The following is a 20049-nucleotide window of genomic DNA, read 5'->3' as shown; positions in this document are numbered from 1 at the left end:
AGCAAGATGATGATGCATCAAAAAGAGAGACAAGGGGAGAGTCAAGGTGAAGCGCAGCAGACACCAGGAGTTGAGGTGGCACAATTGACAGGGAACCTCTCTCCACATCAGGGGTCTCCAGGATTGAATCCCGGTGAATCCTAGATGAGAGAAAACGAGAAGAGAAGACAACACAGACAGCAAAAACAGCAGGGAGGGAGGAGGGGAAAGAGGAAAAATAGATAAATAAATAAATCTTTTAAAAAAAAAACAAAACAACACAAAGCTCCTAGTGAGATGATAATATAGGGAAACATCTTCAAGATCTTGTAGTAAGTCAAGGTCTCTTTAAATCTCACACCCAAAGGATGAGCAATGAAAAAAAAACAGATGAATGGCGGAGTGGCTGTAACTTAGTGGTTGAGTGCCTGCTTTCCACGTACGAGGTCACAGGTTCCATCCCCAGTGTCTCAAAAAAAAAAAGATAAATGTGACCTCCTCATAAATACTTCCGCACCTCAAAGGACTTTGTGAAAAGGGTAAAAAAGCAGCCCACTCAATGGGAGAAAATATTTGGAAATTACACATCTGACAAGGATCAAATATCCATAATATATAAAGAGATCCTACAACTCAACAATAAAAAGACAAATGACCAGATTGAAAAATGAGCAAAAGACCTGAATAGACATTTTTCTATAGAAGAAATACAAATAGCGAAAAACACATGAAAAAATGTTCAATATCACTGCTATTAGGGAAATGCAAATTAAAGCTACAATGAGATATCATTTTGCATCTAGTATAATGGCAACTATTTTAAAAAAACAGAAAACTTCAAGTGTTGGAGAAGATGTGGAGAGAATTATGATAGAATGGTACAGCCACTGTGGAATTCTGTTTGGCGGTTCCTAAGGACATTAGACATAGATCTGCCATGTGACCTAGCAATACCTCTACTACATATATACCCAAAAGATCTGAAAGCAGGTACATGAACAGACATCTGCACGCTGACGTTCATAGTGGCATTATTCACGACTGCCGAAAGATTGGAAACAACCCAGGTAGGTGTCCATCAACTGGTGACTAGATACACATGTGACGGAGTATTATTCAGCTGTAAGGAGAAATGAAGTTGTAAAGCATATGACAACGTGGATGAACCTGGAGGACATTATGTTGAATGAAGCAAGCCAGACACAAAAGGACAAATACTGTATGATTCTGCTATTATAAACTAAATATAACGAGCAAATGCATGGAGTTAACAGTTAGAATGTAAGTCACCAGAGAACTGAATGTGGTTAGAGAATGGAAAGCTGGGGTTTAATATGTGCAGAACTAGTAAAATGTTTGTTTCCAAATGTTTGGAAATGAATAGGAATGGTGAAAGTACATCATAGGGTTTGTAATTAGTGGCACTGGGTATGATTGTGATGGAAAGGGAAAGTGTAAGGATATGTATATCACTAGAAGGAAAGCTAAAAAATGAAACAAGGGACTGTATACCATTGTGAACCTACATGTGAAAAATGAATATGGTTAATGGTGCATATTTAAGAATGTTTTTCTTTGAAACAGAACAAATGTAATGTTACAAGAGGTTAATACCAGAGTGATATCTGGGCAAAAATACAACCAAAACAAACTATGAACAGTAGTGTATAGTAATATTTGAATAATCTTCCAACAGTGGTTTAAAAAAAAAAAAGGAAGCATTCTAACTGAAATAAGCTAGGCAAAAAGTACTACATATTGTTTAACCCATCTATGCAAAATATAAACACAAATACACTGCAGAGACAGACAGAAATTAGCAGTTATGTATGGCAGGGGAAGAACAGAGAGATTGAAAGGTGACTACTAAGAGGTAGGGTTTTTTTGTGCTCATTTGTTGGTTTGTGTGTTGTTTTTTTTCTTTTCTTTTTTGGAATAATGAAAATGCTCTGCTATTGATTGGAGTGAGGAGTGCATTTGTGATTGTGCCAGATGCCACTGATTGTGCACTTTGGATAAACTGTATGGTTTACAAATATGTTTCAAAAACTTGATTTTTAAGAGTGTAATGGTAAATCAGTGGTTTTGGACTCAAGGTACAAACGTAATTTGTGACAAGGGCTACATAAAGGTAGGAGGTGGGGGATATAGGAACATAGTTTGTGCATATCACTGAAGTTAATTTGGTATCAACATAAAAGAGATTGTTTTAGATTTAGGATGTGAAATTTAAGCCCCGTGGTAACTACAAAGAAAATACTGGAGAATATGCAATCCCATAAAGACAGAAATTATAGTACAGGTTGCCAGGAGCGGGGGAAGGTATCAGGAGGAATGCATAATGGGTATAGGGTTCCTGTTTGGGGAGATGGGAATATTTTAGTAATGGAAGGTACAGGGTAGTACAATATTGTTAATGTGATTAATCTCATTGAATAGTATGCTTGCGAGTGGTTGAGATGGGAAAGTTTATTTTGTATATATGTCCCCACAATTAACAACAAAAAATAAAGAGACAATAAAAATGAAAATGTAATACATGATCCTGGATGGGATCTAGAAAGGGAGGAAAAAAGACTCAAAGGGACGTTATTGGGACATATGAAAAAATTGAAATATATATTGTAAGCTTTATGTCAATATTAAATTTCTGGAACTTGATAAATGCACATCCAGCAGTTACATAAATGAATATCCTTTTCTTAGGAAATATACATGGCAGTATTACAGTGTTCAAAGAGCATGATATAACACACTATGACAAGATGAGCACTCACACACTCCCTAGAAGCCTGCCCCATGTGCACCCTGTGCCAGATGCCCCCCATCAAACACTCGTAGGCATACAACCCACACGCAAGTTTTCAGAAAATGGACTGATAGACAGATAATATATAGATGGACCGATAGAAAAATAAAGCAAATGTGGCAAAATGTTAAAATTGGTGGATCTGGGTATCTGGGTTATGTTGGAATTCTCTATGTGGGGTTTGTACTATTTTTGCAAATGTAACTGGAAAATACTTCAAAATAAAAAGTTCTTAAAAAGTCACTGTTTATCTAAGATACTTAAAATATAATGCATTTGTTAAGTAGGTTTAATGAAAAGCATTGTCTTATTTTTAAAGATCCTATGTCTGGTATTTATAAAAGGTTCACTTTTCAATTGCTTCAATTAAAATCTGTATTCTATTCCAAAATCTGTATCCCCAGACCACACATCCATAATAAATGCCACATCCACATAACTGTCCACCCATTCAACAAATATTTAATGAGCACCTACTATGTGCCAGATACTATGCTGGATGTTATCACCAGTGAGCAAGAGAGACAAGGTCCCTTCCTGTCATGGATGGCTAGCAAAAGTGAACAGGCAATGAACACATAATTATAAAATTAATTAAAATTTTGACAATTATTATGAAAAAGCACAGGGTGTTCTGAGCATATATACTAGGAACATAACCTAATCTGGGATGAAAGTTGAGGGACTGTGATGGTCAGAAATTAACATTAAAGCCAAACCTGAGGACTAAATAGACTTGAACTGGGAAAAAGGGTTAGGGGTAAGTGAACAGGGGAAGCCCACAGTGCCTAGTACACAGTAGAAGTGTTATAGATATTTTGTAGATTATGAGCACACCAGATTGAGTAAAAGAATGTCAACTTAGTAGAAGTGCACATATCCAATGGGAGAAAAGGGTATAAATTGAGGCCAAAAGTTAGGTAGGGATCCTAGATGTACCCCGAAACCACTACAAACTCAACTAAGTTAAAAAATTAAAAAATAATTTTTAAAAACTTTGAGGCATTCTCCTCCCCACCAAATCTTCTATTCCTCTTTCTATTCTCATCATCTTAGTAAAGGACAACACAAGTAGACAGCTAACAGTTACCTTTCCCTTAGAGTCAGTCAACTAAGTACTGTAGTACTAAATGTCTCAATATTTCCAGAATCTGATCTCCACCTGCACACACACATACATACACATAGCCTTACTGATTTTCATCAATTAGCTTAACTTAAATTACTTAACCTGGATTACTGGCTCCCTGCTTTCATCTTTAACCTCCTCTAACGTACTCTCTCAAGGGCACCAGAGTAAATGCTTAATCACTTAAAATATTCAGTACCTCTCCTCTACACTCATAATTAAATAAAAATTCCTTAGCATGGTAGACAAGGTCCTTTGAGATCTGGTTTCCAACTTTGTAAATAAATATAACTACAAACATAAATACATATAAAGTATATAAATTATACATACATAAACAAAAGACAATATAGTAAAACATGAATAGAAGCTCTCTCTCAGTAGGATTTTCAATGATTTTTGTCTTCATAATTCTAGAGACTATCAAAGTTTTCAATACTACATGAATCCTTTTTACAATGAAAAAAAATATATTACTGTTTAAATGACAGTATACTTCACTATCCTCCCTTCCTTGTCTCAATGTAAATAATTTTATTTTTTAAAAATCAAAGTAGAATATTAATCATTCCTGATTTAAAGAAGATTATTCTGTCTAGCTATCTACAATATTAAAATTAAACAAATAACTGCCATAGCTTTATTATCCTTTGGACTATATGGACAATTCAACCAGTTACATGTCTTATTGTCTATGTCATGAAGCTGCACTTTCCTTAGTTAGCACAAAAAGTGTGAGCATAGTGTGGTGGTTAGGAGTGCAGGCTGTGGAGTCAGAGATTCAAACTCAGGCTCTACCATGTATTGGAGACATTAGTTCCTCTCTCTCAGTCTCCATTTCCTCATTTATAAAATGAGGGCAATACTATTTTTCACACTGGATTGCTGTGAGAATTTACTGGTATTTTAGTTAAGTACTTAACCTAGAATCCAGTACATAACTTGGACTCAGTAAAGGGTAGCTATTATTAATTTAAACTTTTTGATCCCAATAGTGGAAACCATCCAACTATCTCCTATTTTTGTAAATTAAATGATTATATGAATCACTTGGAAATATACATTCAAGTGTATCAGATAAAACATTATATATCTTATATATGCCCACAATTAGAGTTTGCAAGATTGTATTGGTCTATGAGAAATTTTGAGAATGTACTTGTCTATGATATGATCTGTTTATTCCTAAAAGTCCCACTGTCCATCTGGATTCACTGCTATGCCTGCAAATAGTGCTGAAGAGTACGAAAGAGACCAAAGAATTCTGCAATGGTGGCAGATCCAAGTTCAGCGATTATCAGCACACCTGATTCCTGAACCAACCAAAGCAAACCTGCCATAACTACCACTGTTGAAAATGATGCACATCAATGAGAACTTGATGGACTCACATTCCACAGGAACAGCTGACCTGAGAGATCTGAAAGACTCTAGCAGAGCAGGATTTCCTGAAGATTTATTTAAGAATTTTCTAGGACTGAAATTTTCCACTCTTTCAGCAAGTATTTATTGAGCACCTACTATCTATGCATCAGGCACTATTGTGGGCACTGGTATTAAAGCAGAACAAAAGAGACAAAGCCCTGCCTTCAAAATGGAAAAGACAATACTACCGAGAATAGCAACAATTTCTAATTATTTGAAGTACTTTGAGGAATGACTAGGCAGTAGATAAATGAAAAAGACAGATAATCCCCACATCTAAATTAAATAACATATTTCAATGACCTCTTTCATCATAACACGAATTTAGAGCTAGACAAACAAGTAAAACATCTGCTACCACATTCTAAGAATTCCTGCCCACTCTAGTGAAAACAAGCACTCAAATGATGTCAATGCATCACTCCCAGAAAATAAAAACCTGGTCAACAGAAAGGCTTGTGTGTATAAGAAGCCTCTAACCAGAATTACCTGTAAACTATTCCAAATCATACCTGCTAAGATGTTCTTATTTATCTCTAAAATCCTTCAGGGGAAACAAACAAACAAACCTCTTCCTGCCACAAAAAATTGATTCCAATCTAATCAAAACAGAGAGCAGCTGACAACTCTCTTTCTTAAAATTACCCTTCACAGCCTTATTATTAAGGTTGGGTGTGGAGAACACACATATATAAAGTGCTTAGGGGTGGTTAGAGCAAAGGTGACACAGCTTAAAAAAGGAATCTCCAATCCTTTTGTGGAGATGAGTTACTGATGCTTAGATAATTGAGAGTAATAGGCAGTGGGGAAGGAAGAGAGGGCAGCACAATAATGAAGGGATCTGTGGATTCAGATCACATCTTCCTGGAGGCAAAGGCACGGCCATCACCCCCTTCAGTTCCGTCACCCTTGGCACCATTCCCAGAAGCATAACAGTCTTTTAAATAAGGAGCTGGGTATGGTGGCAGCTGGTACCCCACAATCTACTAGCTTGGGCTTTATGATGTCAACTGCTCAATCTTCAAAGAATCTCTGAGCATACTGGATTTCATCACAGTTCAAGCTTAGGCCTAAAAGACAGAGATAAAGCCCTGGTCTAGCCTGACATTTTCTAGACCTGTCTGGCCTAGAAAAGACATTCAGTTCTAAGCTGTCTTATTCATCATTGTACTCCCAACACCACAAAGCACCTGCCCAGAGCCAAGCAATATAAATGGGTTGCACAGATTAAGCATTTTAGAATGGAAAGTCATCAAGTGATAAAGTTATGGTAACAAAAATAAGGCCAGGATGTAGCAAAGAAAGACTTGGTAAGATACACCAGATTCTAAGCCTCAAAGAGTCATAAATCACTCATCGACTTCCTTGCCAGCTGGCAGAATGCTGGTCAAGGAGACTTCACAGAGATTACCTAGAAGCAGTGGATGCTATGGAGGTGGTAAGAGTTAAGGAATGATCGTGCCAGGGCTGAATGACAAGAGGGTGCAAGAAATTGGCTTGTGGCTGAGTAATATTTGGCATAAAGTGTTAATAAGAGGAGAAATTTTTAAAAAATATACAATCACCTCTGAATGTACAGAGGAGTTCTAGAACATCTACAATCTAATTATTATCAAGATCAATGGCAAAATACAGTCCTTAAACACAAAACATAACAAAAATCCTTTTATCAAGAAATCTATTTTTCCCTATTGTACTAGATTCCAGCTTGTATCCTATAATCTTGATAAATGAAGATTCATGTTTTACTTTCACCGGAAGAATTACAAAATCCTAAAACACACTCACCATGGCTCCTCTATAGTATGCTGTTGTAATTGTTCGGAATCTTTCCTGACCCGCGGTGTCCCTAAAATTTGAAACAAAGGAAAAAGTGGTTTTAATAGTCATCACCATCATCAGTGAGGAGATATTATAAGCTGTAGGGGAGATAATTCTGGTCAGCTCAGTAGTGATTTCACGGGAAAAGGGAATGGGACACAAACGGAGCTTATTGTGCCTCTGTAATCTGGAGGTGGAAGAAGACACAGAGAAGCCAGTTGGGAGTTAACAATGACCTGTGAAAAACTTGTACTCTGATAATAAAAGAAGTAACAGGAAAATGTATGGGCTCTGCTAAGAAGTGGCATATAATTTTAGTCAAATACATGTGTGTGTGGGGGGGGATAGAGAATAGTTCTAAAATCTTGGACTCTTTTCAGAGGTGGTTATAATCACTTTTATGAGAGCTTAATGATTAAGACATTTTGCTCTCTTCCTCTCTTGACTGATTTCTGCACAAAGCAATAGAATTGAACTTATGGCAGTAATTCTGCTCAGCAGAGCACACTAAAATGGATCTCCTTAAGAACTTTTTCAGCTACGGAACCCATGGCAATATTTCCAGAGACTTAAACATAAACACCACCTCAAAAGTGCATAAGCTTTCATATGTTCTTGCATTTTAGCTGACGGCATGCCATCAAAATACATTCTGAAAAATGCAAAGGTTCCTAATCATATTTATAGAGGCAATCCCATTAAAGGAAGTCAAATTTCCTCAATATGTGGGAAAATTAATATTTCCAAATTTGCCACTAACATCCAGGACTAATTCACTACCTATGCAACTAAGACAAACTAAAGTGTATAATTTCAGAGGTTCTGAGGAGAGGGAAAGGGCAAAATAGGTGTAATATGGTAGAATTTTCAGGACATTGGAAATGTCCTGAATGATGTTGCAATTGCAGATACAGGCCATTATATATCTTGTCATAACTTACGAAAGTGTGCAGGACAGAGCGTAAGCTATAATGTAAACTATAATCCCCATTTAGTGGCAATGCTCCAATATGTGTTCGTCAATAGTGTACCACACTAATGAAGGATGTTGTTAATGTAGGAAAGTGTAGCATATGGGAATCCCCTACATTTTTAATGTAACATTTATGTAATCTAAGCATCTTTTTAAAAAATTTTAAAAGTATATTAAACAAAAAAAAAATTATAAGTGTATAATTTAATTGCATCAGAGGAAGAGGCATTTGTGGAAACATACTAGAAACTTAATGAATGCCAAACCCAAACAGAGAAAGACCAAAGGGAAATAAAATAAATTAACAGCATTAATAAATACCTTAACATTTATATTCACTTTACAGAATACTTTCACACTGCATCCACATGATGCCCACCATAGCCCAATGTGGTGGGTATTGCCATCATCCTCATTCTACATTAGAGGAAATTAGCTCAGGAGGGCTGTCACCCCTGCTCTGCCACTAAACAGCTTAACCCCCCTGAATGTGACTCAAGCATCCTAGGTCTCAGCTGTTCAGTGTAGAGCTAATAGTCACACCAAAGTCATCTTATCCTCACCAATCAGGGTTAAATACATGGACACTTGTTTAGACACAGAAAACAAATCGTGGGGAAAACAGGGTCAAATTGAGCAGACTAACCATATTTTCTTAATTCTAACACATTACTGACTTAGAGCCAGCTTTGTCATGAGGATGGAGAAAAATCCCTACCACACTAAATGGAGGTTATGAGGACTGAATGGAGATGATTTTGCTGGTGAGGTATGACAGTTTGAAGTTCTGTGGATCCCAGAAAAAATCATGTTCTTTGAACTCATCCATCCCAGTGGGTGTGGGGCCCTTTGCCTGCATTAGATTCAGTTAAGGGATCTTGATTAAATCACTTTTGATGAGATTGTTTTAGGGCCTTTAGACCTATAGACTACCCAGGTTGTTTCTGCCCTTTTGTTGGAGTCTTAAATAAACTGAGTACTGGAAGCAGAAACACACAGAGAAAGCTGCATTTTTACCCTGCCATGTGAGAAAGGACTCCAGGATTATCTACGGCTGCAGAAAGACCAAGAAGCCCCAAGGGGCTGAGAGAGAGGCTGAGAGATAGACTGAGAGAAATCCAGAGAAGCTGAGAGTGAGGTTGGAGGCTGGAGGCTGAAATCAGTGGAGCACAGAGGCCCCTGAGAGGCTAGACCCATGGAGCAGCCTCAAAGGTGAAGAGATGAGCCCTCCTGTATGCCTAATTGCCCACAGCTAAAAAAAGTTCAGGGAGAAAGGAGCCTGGAGGAAAAGTAGACCCAGATGGAGAACAGCCATTTTGCCTCACCATGTGACAGAAGTTCAGGATCCAGCAGCAGACCTTTGGTGAGAAAGTATCTCTGATGATGCCTTGATTTGGACATTTTCCCAGTTTCAGAACTGTAAACATTTACCCTAATAAATTTCCCATTATAAAAGCCAACCCATTTCTGGTATTTTGCATCAGCAGCCTTAGCAAACTAAAATATGATGATAATCATGAATAGGCAGTGCCATGATGTTTTGCCCATTCTATCTTAAGTTCTAATTAGCTGGTCACCCACAGGCTCCTAGAAACTCTCAGAACTCCCTGTTCTATATTGCTATGATCAGGACTATGTAACACAGAATCAGAAATTCTCTTTCCTTTCCTCTTAAAATATATTTTTATATCTTTAAAATATCTGACTTCTTATTAATTATCAATAGATGGGGAAGCAGACTTGGCCCAGTGGTTAGGGCGTCCGTCTACCACATGGGAGGTCCGCAGTTCAAACCCCGGGCCTCCTTGACCCGTGTGAAGCTGGCCCATGCACAGTGCTGATGCGCACAAGGAGTGCCGTGCCACGCAGGGGTGTCCCCTGCATAGGGGAGCCCCACGCGCAAGGAGTGCGCCCCGTAAGGAGAGCCGCCCAGCACAAAAGAAAGTGCAGCCTGCCCAGGAATGGCGCCGCACACACGGAGAGCTGACACAACAAGATGACACAACAAAAAGAAACACAGATTCCCGTGCCGCTGACAACAACAGAAGTGGACGAAAAGAAGACACAGCAAATAGACACAGAGAACAGACAACCGGGGCGGGGGAAGGGGAGAGAAATAAATAAATAAATAAATCTTTAAAAATATATATATATATATATCAATGGATGAAAAAGGCAGTGTGTGGTAATCTTCACCATGTTTTCTGATGAAATTTACAGGGAACCACTACACAAAGCTTAAATATGAAGTTGATGCTGTGTTCCAGGAGGGGCTAGTGGATTTCAAGACAATGTTCCAGTTCTAACCTGGTTCTGAGATTCAAGGAAGAAAAAGAGCCTAAGGAAAAAAGCTGATGTATATTATTTTACTATTTATCCTGCCTTCTTAGTCCACTGCCCTCCATTTCTAAGTTTTGTTATTGCTGTCATCAACACGCAGTAGATGAGCAAACATCACCAAAAACATTCCTTGAGGCACTGAATCCAAATGGCCTGCTGCTGTACGGCACTGTACCAAAAGAAATTAAACCAGCTTCAGTTTTCCCTTTTAGGAGTTTTTAAAAAAATCTAAGAGCTTCTGAGTTCAAGACAGAAACATTCTATCTGAAATCTGGAAGAACCATATTTATTAAGAGGAGTTTGACAAATTTTTCGGGAATTTACCAGCCAGAGGTAGGTTATGCTATCTGTGCCTTACATGCAGCAACATGAGAAATGGAAGATGTGATTTTTTTTTTCTCCTTTATTTCCCAGTCCAATGGGCTTCCTCTTTTTTCTTTTAATTAACAAAAAGAAATATGCAAAAAATTTATAAAATAACAGAGCTGGAAGAGAACTCAAATGTCATCAATCCAACCAATCAACTTACAAATGAGGAAAAGTAGGTCCAGAGAAGGGAAGCAAATGGCCCAAAGTCACCTCAATTTAGGAGCATCATGGCTAACATCTAAGTCTGCACTCTCTGTTGACCACTTTGCTTTATTTGATTTCACAACTGCAACAACTATAATGAAGTAATTTATACTCCTTAGAATTTAGTTTCTTCACATATAAAATTACTTTTAGATGAATGAGCTCTCAGATCTCTTCAGCTCCAAGATCTGGTGATGCCATTCCTCACTATCCCACTCTTTGTGGAGATACCGTTGAAGGATGTGCAATACTCACTCATTTTCCCTTGGTTCAGATAAAGAAAAGACACTTTGGCTATCGCAGAATGCCTCTAAGTTCTCACAATTCACATTTCTATTTCTACTTCAAATTCCCAATTAAGGTAGAAACTCTGTACATACATATACATATTTTTTGACTTACCATATCTGAAGCTTAATTTTCTTTCCATCTAATTCTATCGTTCTGATTTTAAAATCAATTCCTGCCAAAAAAACAAAGAAAGATATGTTAAGTTTCTTCAACTATAATCCAAGTCCTATTGGGAAAAGGACAAAGATTCCTATTGAAAAAAAGCTCTCCAACGCACTGGAAAATGTGAACACAGAGAGGGTGTGAATGGTATGTTTCCTCTGAATACAGGCTGAAGAAAGGAATGCTAATTACTCTGCAAAGAATTCCCACACATGTTAAATGCAACGTATTATATGCCTCATTATTTTGAACACAAACGGATCACATCCCCTACAGTTACATAATTTGGATAGACTGAGAACACGACATTTTCTACTTCCTGAAATACATCTAAACAATGCTTCCCACCCCACCCCACCCGCCATACTTCCCTAAAGAAGTCTGTGGGACCTCTTTAAAATGTCTTTCTCCTTCTCTTTGCACTAGATTTTTTGGAATCTGCAACTGGCTAGGGAAAAAAATGTCATCTATTTGAGCCCAGGGGAGGGAAATCCTGCTTATTTATTTTATAGAGCTAGCAAGTATTTTATGTATGTTTAAATAAATGTTCCCCCACAACTTACTGGTTAGAGCTGAAGTAGCTTTGAGTGATTTTTAGCCTTGGCTGTGCCTTAGAATTGCCTGGGGAACTTAATACTGATGACTAAGACGGCCCCCTCCCCAAAATGCATATATTCTGATTTAATTGTTCAAGGGTACGGCCTGGAAACTAGTAATTTTTAAAGCTCCCCCCGTGATGCTAACCTGCAGCCAGAGTTGACTCAATAGACTTCATCAGGAATCTGACAGGTAGCATATGAAAGTCATTTGGGACTCTGACACTTCAAAGGTTCAGCCCCTCCCTCATCTATTTCCTCCCAGCATGGTAATTCAAACTTTATTCAGCAGTTCTCAACTACAAAGAACCAAAATGTCCTTTACAAATATCAGCACATTACTCTTCAGAAATAAGCTTTTATTCTTTCTGTGGGGACTAGTCAGTGAATACAACTTGGTTGCTTTGTATAGCTATTTTTATCTTTTGCATTCTATACAGAACCTCTTAGAGTGGTTTCCAAGACATTTCAAGAAAACATATAAATTACATATCCTCTAAATTGACTTAAAGATTAACTGCAGTTTTGTTTTGGGGGGGGAGAAGCCTTCAACAACTATGTTGCTGCAATATTTATATAAACATATATAAACTTCAAGAGCACCTGAAAAAGGCTGTTTCCTGCCCAGCTTTATACAATGCATAGGCATAAACGATCGGATTTTCTGCTACTTCTTGCTATGGTACTTACTTCCACGCCAACCCCCCCCCCCACCCAAAGGATACTTTTCATGTACTCTTCTGCATCTTGAAATAAACAACAATCACACCCAAGCTAATTTGCAAAAAGTTTCTCGATCATTCTTTCTCCTCACCAATAACCAACTACATATTGTTAACAAATACAATCTAATATCCAGTATTCCTAAATCATCTGGCTCACATTTCCCCCGTTAAGGTGCCTCAGCATTTCTGGGGCTTAGGTGGCAGAAGTACAATTTAGTAATACACCATGAATATTATTGTTAGCATCACACCCTCCCACAATGAGAATTTACCATTGTCATCACTCATTAAAGACTTAATGCACAATGATTTTTAGAAGGTAAAAATCATACATAAAATGCAGGGTTTCCACAAACCATCCTATTATTATTATTATTTTTTAAAGATTTATTTTTTATTTATTTCTCTCCCCTTTCCCCTCTACCCCCCTCCCCCCCTCCCCCCCAGATGTCTGCTCTCTGTGTCCATTCACTGTGTGTTCTTCTGTGGCCACTTCTATCCTTATCAGCGGCAGCAGGAATCTGTGATTGTTTTTGTTGTGTCATCTTGTGTCAGCTCTCCATGTGTGCAGTGTCATTCCTGAGCAGGCTGCACTTCCTTTCGTTCTGGGCAGCTCTCCTTACGGGGTGCACTCTTTGCGCATAGGGCTCCCCTATGCAGGGGACACCCCTATGCGGAGGATACCCCTACGCGGGGGACACCCCTGCATGGCACGGCACTCCTTGTGTGCATAAGCACTGCACATGGGCCAGCTCCACACGGATCAAGGAGGCCTGGGGTTTGAACTGCGGACCTCCCATGTGGTAGGCAGACGCCCTATCCATTGGGCCAAGTCCGCTTCCCCCATCCTATTATTAACACCTTGCATTAGTGTGGTCATTTGTTACAACTGATGAAAGAACATTTTTTATAAATGTCCTATTAACTACTTACATTAAGGTTCACTGTTTGTATGTACAGTCTTATGGTGGTTGATTCTTTTTTATTCTAGGAACATATATACAACCTAAAATTTCCCCCATTCACCACATTCAGATACGTAGTTCAGTGCTGTTAATTACATTCACAAGATTTGTGCTACCATCACCACCATCCACTATCAAAATATTTCCATCACTGCAAATAGAAACTCTGTACAATTTAAGCATCAATTCCCCACTCCCTAACTCCACCCTGGTCCCTAGTAACCAATATTCTAATTTCTGACTCTATGAGTTTGCTTATTCTGATTATTTCATATTATTGCAATCATATATTTGTCCTTTGGTATCTGGCTTCTTTCAATATGATGTCTTCAAGGTTCATCCACGTTGCTACATGTATCAAGACTTCATTCCAGGGAAGCAGACTTGGTCCAGTGGTTAGGGTGTCCGTCTACCACATGGGAGGTCCCTGGTTCAAACCCCGGGCCTCCTTGACCTGTGTGGAGCTGGCCCACGCGCAGTGCTGATGCGCGCAAGGAGTGCCGTGCCACGCAGGGGTGTTCCCCGCGTGGGGGAGCCCCACACGCAAGGAGTGTGCCCCATAAGGAGAGCCACCCAGCAAGAAAGAAAGTGCAGCCAGTCCAGGAAAGGCGCCGCACACACGGAGAGCTGATGCAGCAAGATGACACAACAAAAAGAGACACATATTCCCTTGCCGCTGACAACAACAGAAGCAGACAAAGAAGAACACGCAGCAAAATGGACACAGAGAACAGACAACTGGGGGGGGGGGGAAGGGGAGAGAAATTAAAAAAAAAAAAAGAAGTCCAAAAATAAAATATTAAAAAAAAAAGACTTCATTCCTTTTTACGGCTGAATAATATTCTATTGTTTGTATATACCATTTTTTGTTTATCCTTTCATCGGTTAAAGGACACCTGGGTTGCGTCTATCTTTTAGCAATTGTGAATGCTGCTGCTAAGAACACCAGTGTGCAAATATCTGAGTCCCTATTTTCAATTCCTTTGGTATACATACACCAATTTTTATTGTGCAAAAAAGACCCTTTAGGGATTCCTCCTCTATCCTATATCTCTTTATGGATCCAACATCAAGAAAATGCCCAACACTTGGCAGAAACTCAAAAATGTTTATTGATATTGTTTTTTTAAACTGATGGGATTTTCAAAATGTCTACTCTATACCTGAAGAATAACTTAATGAAAAGGTAAATGTCCAACTTTTCATCATTTAATAATTCATTTGCATTTTAAATGAAAGAGAATGCATATAAAAATGCCTGTTCAAATTAATACTTTCCTTATTGTGGCTTATTAAGATTGTAACTCCCGTTCTTTCAAGGTTGGTTTTGCCTGTAGTTAAGAGTCACGGGCAACTTTACCTCCTACATTCAACAAGGTCATTTTGAGGGTCCTTTAAAGTCTCACTTACGCTCCACTAATTTAAAACATTTAGGAAACTTTCTACTGACCTAGCCTTTTGATTTTCTTAGAAGTATAGCCTTTCTGTTATTTTTGGACTTTGGTATTTAATTTCGATTTACGCTGCTTTCAGGAGCTATCTGATAGACAAAACGGAGCACAGTCAAATTAGCACAATTTGAAAAATGTAAGCTGGAACTTAATATAGTTAACATTTTAAGAAACTTAGGATTTCACTAAAGATAGAAAATCTATCTATCTATTATTATTGAAAAGCACTGGACCAGGGGATCAAGAGATCTAGATTCTAGATTGGGTTCTGTCATGAACAACTTTTGGACAAGTTTGCACCTCCACATTCCCATCTACAAAAAAAGTTTGTTGTGAGTATCTAATTAGAAAAATTAGATAATATGTGTGAATATATTTTGAGGACTCTGAAATTTCATAGAAATGTAAGCGATTGCACATTCAGATTCTATTATCCTACTGCCCTTGTCACTTCATGCAAGGATTATGGTAATAGCTTTTCAAGACGCTGCGCCAACATCACTCCCTGGTCTAATTCTCCTACATGCCACAGCTGGAATAATTTTCCACAATCCCCTGTGGTAATGTCAATGGACTAATTAAGAAGCTGTGGATATAACTTCTTCAGCCTGGCATACAAACCTTTCCAACCTTCTCCTCCTCCAGTTTCGCAATTTCAAATTCTCCCCAAAGCGCCTCTCTCAAATTAGGCCTTTTATTTTTCTCCATGGGTCATGCATTTCTTCTCAAATCAAATGCATGGCACCCCACTCAACATTCTTATGTGAGGGTACCACCCCACCCTTGCAGTTCTTTCCCTTTTTCCCTCCTCTGCCCTCCAATTAACCATATCCAGCACTACCTCAAGATCTGGCTTTTACATGGTCATTTAATCCTATGTTATTGGGTACTGCTAACATATTGCTCTGTAATTGCTCTCAAATCAAGCAAGGGCCCCAGTCCCTCTTTGCCAGCTAGAAGGTGCACAGAACTAAATTAAAGGTTAAATGCTCTTAAGCATTTAAGCAAAAGTAAAATATGTAAGTGCTCAGGAAGGCTAAGGAAGACTCAGAAATTCAAAGTTTTCTTAATATGCAACGATAACAACAGTATGGATTCTGAAGAAACATTATTGCAATTTAAGAAAATGGAGATCCTTACATTAAAATAGTTTGACAATATCAGTAGAAATACATAGTGGATTAACTTTAAGATTTAAAGAAAAGATAATTTCCTGAGGCTATTCCAGGGATTAAAAGAATAATCAGTTATAAGAAGACAATATAATGATATCATTTAGGATGCTTTGGGCTGCAAATAACCCCAATTCATACAAGCTTAAATATTAAATAAGTTTACTGAGTCATGTAACAAAGTCCAGTGCTAAAGAAGGGTTCACGGTTGGCTCAATCCAGCAGATTGAGCATACTTCTCTGTACCTTCTTTGGCTTTGTCCTCCTGGCAACATCAATTTCATCCTTGATAGTCCCTGATCACAAAAGCAATGTCCAGAACAAAAGAGATCATCTTTTCCTGTAGCTCTCTTTTAAAAGTGAGGAAATGTTTCCCTAAAGTTTCCTGCAACTTTTCAGTTCTGTCTCATTGGTCTAAATTGGTTCCCAAGGCAATTTCTGAATTTATAATCACAGGAATGTCATGTTCTGGTGGGCAAAGGCTGAACCAATTGCTGGCATGGGATGTTACCAAGATTGGATTAACCTAAACCCATCCTTAAATTTAGATTAATCCAGGCCCATCCTTAGAGCTAAGTCATTCCCCACAAGGCTGCTAAACAATGAGGGAAAGTGGAAAGGCTGCTGGAATCAATCATAACATCCTACAATAATACTCAAATGGATCTAATAAACATTTATAGTCACAGATATATGAAATGGACAAATCATAACAGCTGTCACTCCTACCCTGTCATAAATGTTATTAAATTCAGTGATAAACAGCAGTATTTCTCTGAAGTTCATTTCATCTAGTGTTCAGCCAAGAACCAAAAAAGAAGAGAGGACAATGAGCAAACCACTTAGTTGCTATAACATCTCTGCACTGAACTGTGACTTTCTCTGACTAGGGCATTCCCAAGGCCACAATTAAAAAGAAATACCTGGGTTATTCCCTGACCCCAGAATATTAGAGACTGAAAGGCTAAGGGAGCTGTCATGTTGACAGCAGCAAGAATCATAGCTCATCCTGATGGTAAGGTAGAAACTTTTTTTTTTTTAAAGGTCTACACAATCTCAAAAACCAGCTTTTAAAGGTCATAAATTTAGGGTCAAAGGGCTTTCATATTTCAATATCCTTTTAGAGGACATCATTTTTGGCAGCACATAATATAATAATTTCAAAATGTTAACCCTGAGTCATCCTGACTCATGAGCAATCCATGGCCCACATCACAAGACTGTAAGCAACCTGAACCTATCTTGGTAATTTAGCCCAAAATCTAATTTCAAGAGACAAGATTCAAAAGTTGCTTCCATATTGCTCAAATATGCCCCAACATTAATTATTTGATAGCTTTAAAGCAGTGCCAATTTTCTCATTAGTGTTTATCTAGTCAATAAACAGGAAATCTAAGATGTAAGAAAACATTCATTCCCATAGAAATCAATAAAATAATTTCATTCTTAATTTAAATACATACACATACATTTGTATACTAATAGATTTTATTTTTTTTAATGGTTACTCATGCTGAAAGGTTGCTCAGAACTCATACATATTACACACTAGAAGGAGGCAGGGAAGCAAGTGTGAAAGGGAATCACAGAATTCTAGAACTGGAAAGAACCTTAGAGATTATTTACTCCAGTCTTCCCTTTGTTGCTAGAAAAACTGAGACCCAGAGAGATGTAGCAACTGATTCAAATTCACAGAGATCAATACAAAAAGTAGTTAAAATAAAAATTTGGCATTTAAAGATCAGGACTTCCTAAGGAAACATGTACAAGAATGTCCTGTCTCCCCAGAGAAACCTGCTCATAGCAAAATTCAGGCAACAACTGAAATGTCCACCAACAGCACAATATTTTGGAGTACAACTGAACATTCCAGAGCAGTGAATTAGAACCACATGCATCAACATGGATGAATCTTAAAAACATAATTTTAATTTAAAAGAGCAAGTTACAGAAATAACACAGTCAAACCAGTGATGTAAAATTTCAAAAAAAAAATCTAAAACAATAGTATAATTTTATATACATGTGTGAGGTATAAAAACATCCATGAGAATGATTTTCAACAAATTCTTCATTTATCTATGAAGAGAAATGGAGGTGAGGATGAGGAAAGGGTTCAGAAGCAATCTTAGAGTTTATAATTTCTAAAACTGTGGTGATGGGAGAAAATATTTGGAAACTATATATCTGATAAATGTTTAATATCCAGAATATATAAAGAAATCCTTCAACTTAGCAAAAAGAAAAACAACCCAATTTAAAAATAGGCAAAAGACTTAGATATATACATGGCCAAAAAGCACATGAAAAGATGCTCAACATCATTAGCTATCAGGGAAATACAAATCAAAACCAATGAGATAGGGAAGCAGATGTGGCTCAAGTGGTTGGGTGCCTGCCTATCACATGGGAAGTCCTGGATTTGGTTCCCAGTGCCTGCCAAAGAAGACAAGCAAGACAGTGAGCAGACGTGACAGGCTGGCATGGTGAGCTGAGGCAACAAGATGATGCAACAAGATGACATAATGAGGAGACACAACAAAAAAACACAATTAGAGACACAACAAGCAGGAAGCAGAGGTGGCTTGAGTGATTGTGCCTCCTTCCCACTAGGGAGGTTCCAGGCTCAGTTCTCCATGCATCCTAAAAAAAAAAAAGATGCACAGACAGAGCACACAACGAACAGACACAATGAGCAGGCAGTGAGTACAAACAACAAGGGCAGAGGAAATAAATAAATAATATATATAAACCAGTGATATACCATTTCACTCCCATTGGAATGGCTGCTATTAAAAAAAAAAAAGGAAAATAAGTGTTGAAGAGGATGAAGAGAAACAGGAACCCTCATTCACTGCTGGTGGAAATATAAAATGGCGCAGCCACTGGAAGACAGTTTCGTGGTTTCTCAGAAAGTTAAGTATAGAATTACCATATAAACCGGCAATCCCAATACTAGGTATATACCACAAAGAACTGAAAGTAGGGTCTCAAACAGATATTTGCACACCAATGTTCACAGTGGCATTATTCACAATTGCCAAAAGTTGGAAGCAACCTACGTGTCCATCAACTGATGAATGGAAAAACAAAATGTGGTATATACACACAATGGAATGTTATTTGGCGAGGAAAAGGAATGAAGTCCTGATACATGTAACAACATGGATGAAACATGAAGATATCAGGTTGAGTGAAAGAAGCCAGACACCAAAGGACAAATAATGTGTATGATCTCACTGATATGAAATAATTAGAATAAGCAAAGGCATAGAGAATCGAGAATATAAATTACCAGGTGACGGGATGGGAATGGGAAGTTAAGATTTAAAATGTACAGGATTCCTATTTGGAACAATGGAAATGTTTTGGTAATGGATAGTGGCAATGGTAGCACAACATTGTGAACTTAAGTAACAGCACTGAAATACGTATCTGAATGTGACTAAAAGGGAAAATGCTAGGTATATCTGGTGTAGTGGTTTAATATGGTTATGAATCCCAAGGATAGATATTGGATTGTGTTTGTAATCTGGTCTATTACTGGGCATGATTGAACTATGATAAGGGATTTGATTGGGCCACATCATTAGGGCAACAAGTCTCCACCCCTTGGTGGGTGGGGACTCACGGATAAA

General features: G+C 38.0%; 1 protein-coding gene across 2 annotated transcripts in view; it reads right to left on the bottom strand.

The window, feature by feature from the left end:
• Positions 1-20049, bottom strand: part of RAB8B (RAB8B, member RAS oncogene family) — an 81907-nt gene that overhangs the window by 20264 nt on the left and 41594 nt on the right. For both annotated transcript variants that reach the window (XM_004469624.4, XM_071214236.1), the window contains 2 exons: positions 11452-11512; positions 7131-7191 (listed from right to left, as the gene is read on the bottom strand). In XM_004469624.4, coding sequence (XP_004469681.1) covers positions 7131-7191; positions 11452-11512 — 122 coding nt within the window. The remainder of the gene's footprint in view (positions 1-7130; positions 7192-11451; positions 11513-20049) is intronic.

This window comes from Dasypus novemcinctus, chromosome 3 (genome assembly GCF_030445035.2).
Source record: "Dasypus novemcinctus isolate mDasNov1 chromosome 3, mDasNov1.1.hap2, whole genome shotgun sequence".
Classification (NCBI taxonomy): domain Eukaryota; kingdom Metazoa; phylum Chordata; class Mammalia; order Cingulata; family Dasypodidae; genus Dasypus; species Dasypus novemcinctus.
Note: the sequence above shows the minus strand (reverse complement) of the source record. Positions and strands in the feature narration are given on the sequence as shown.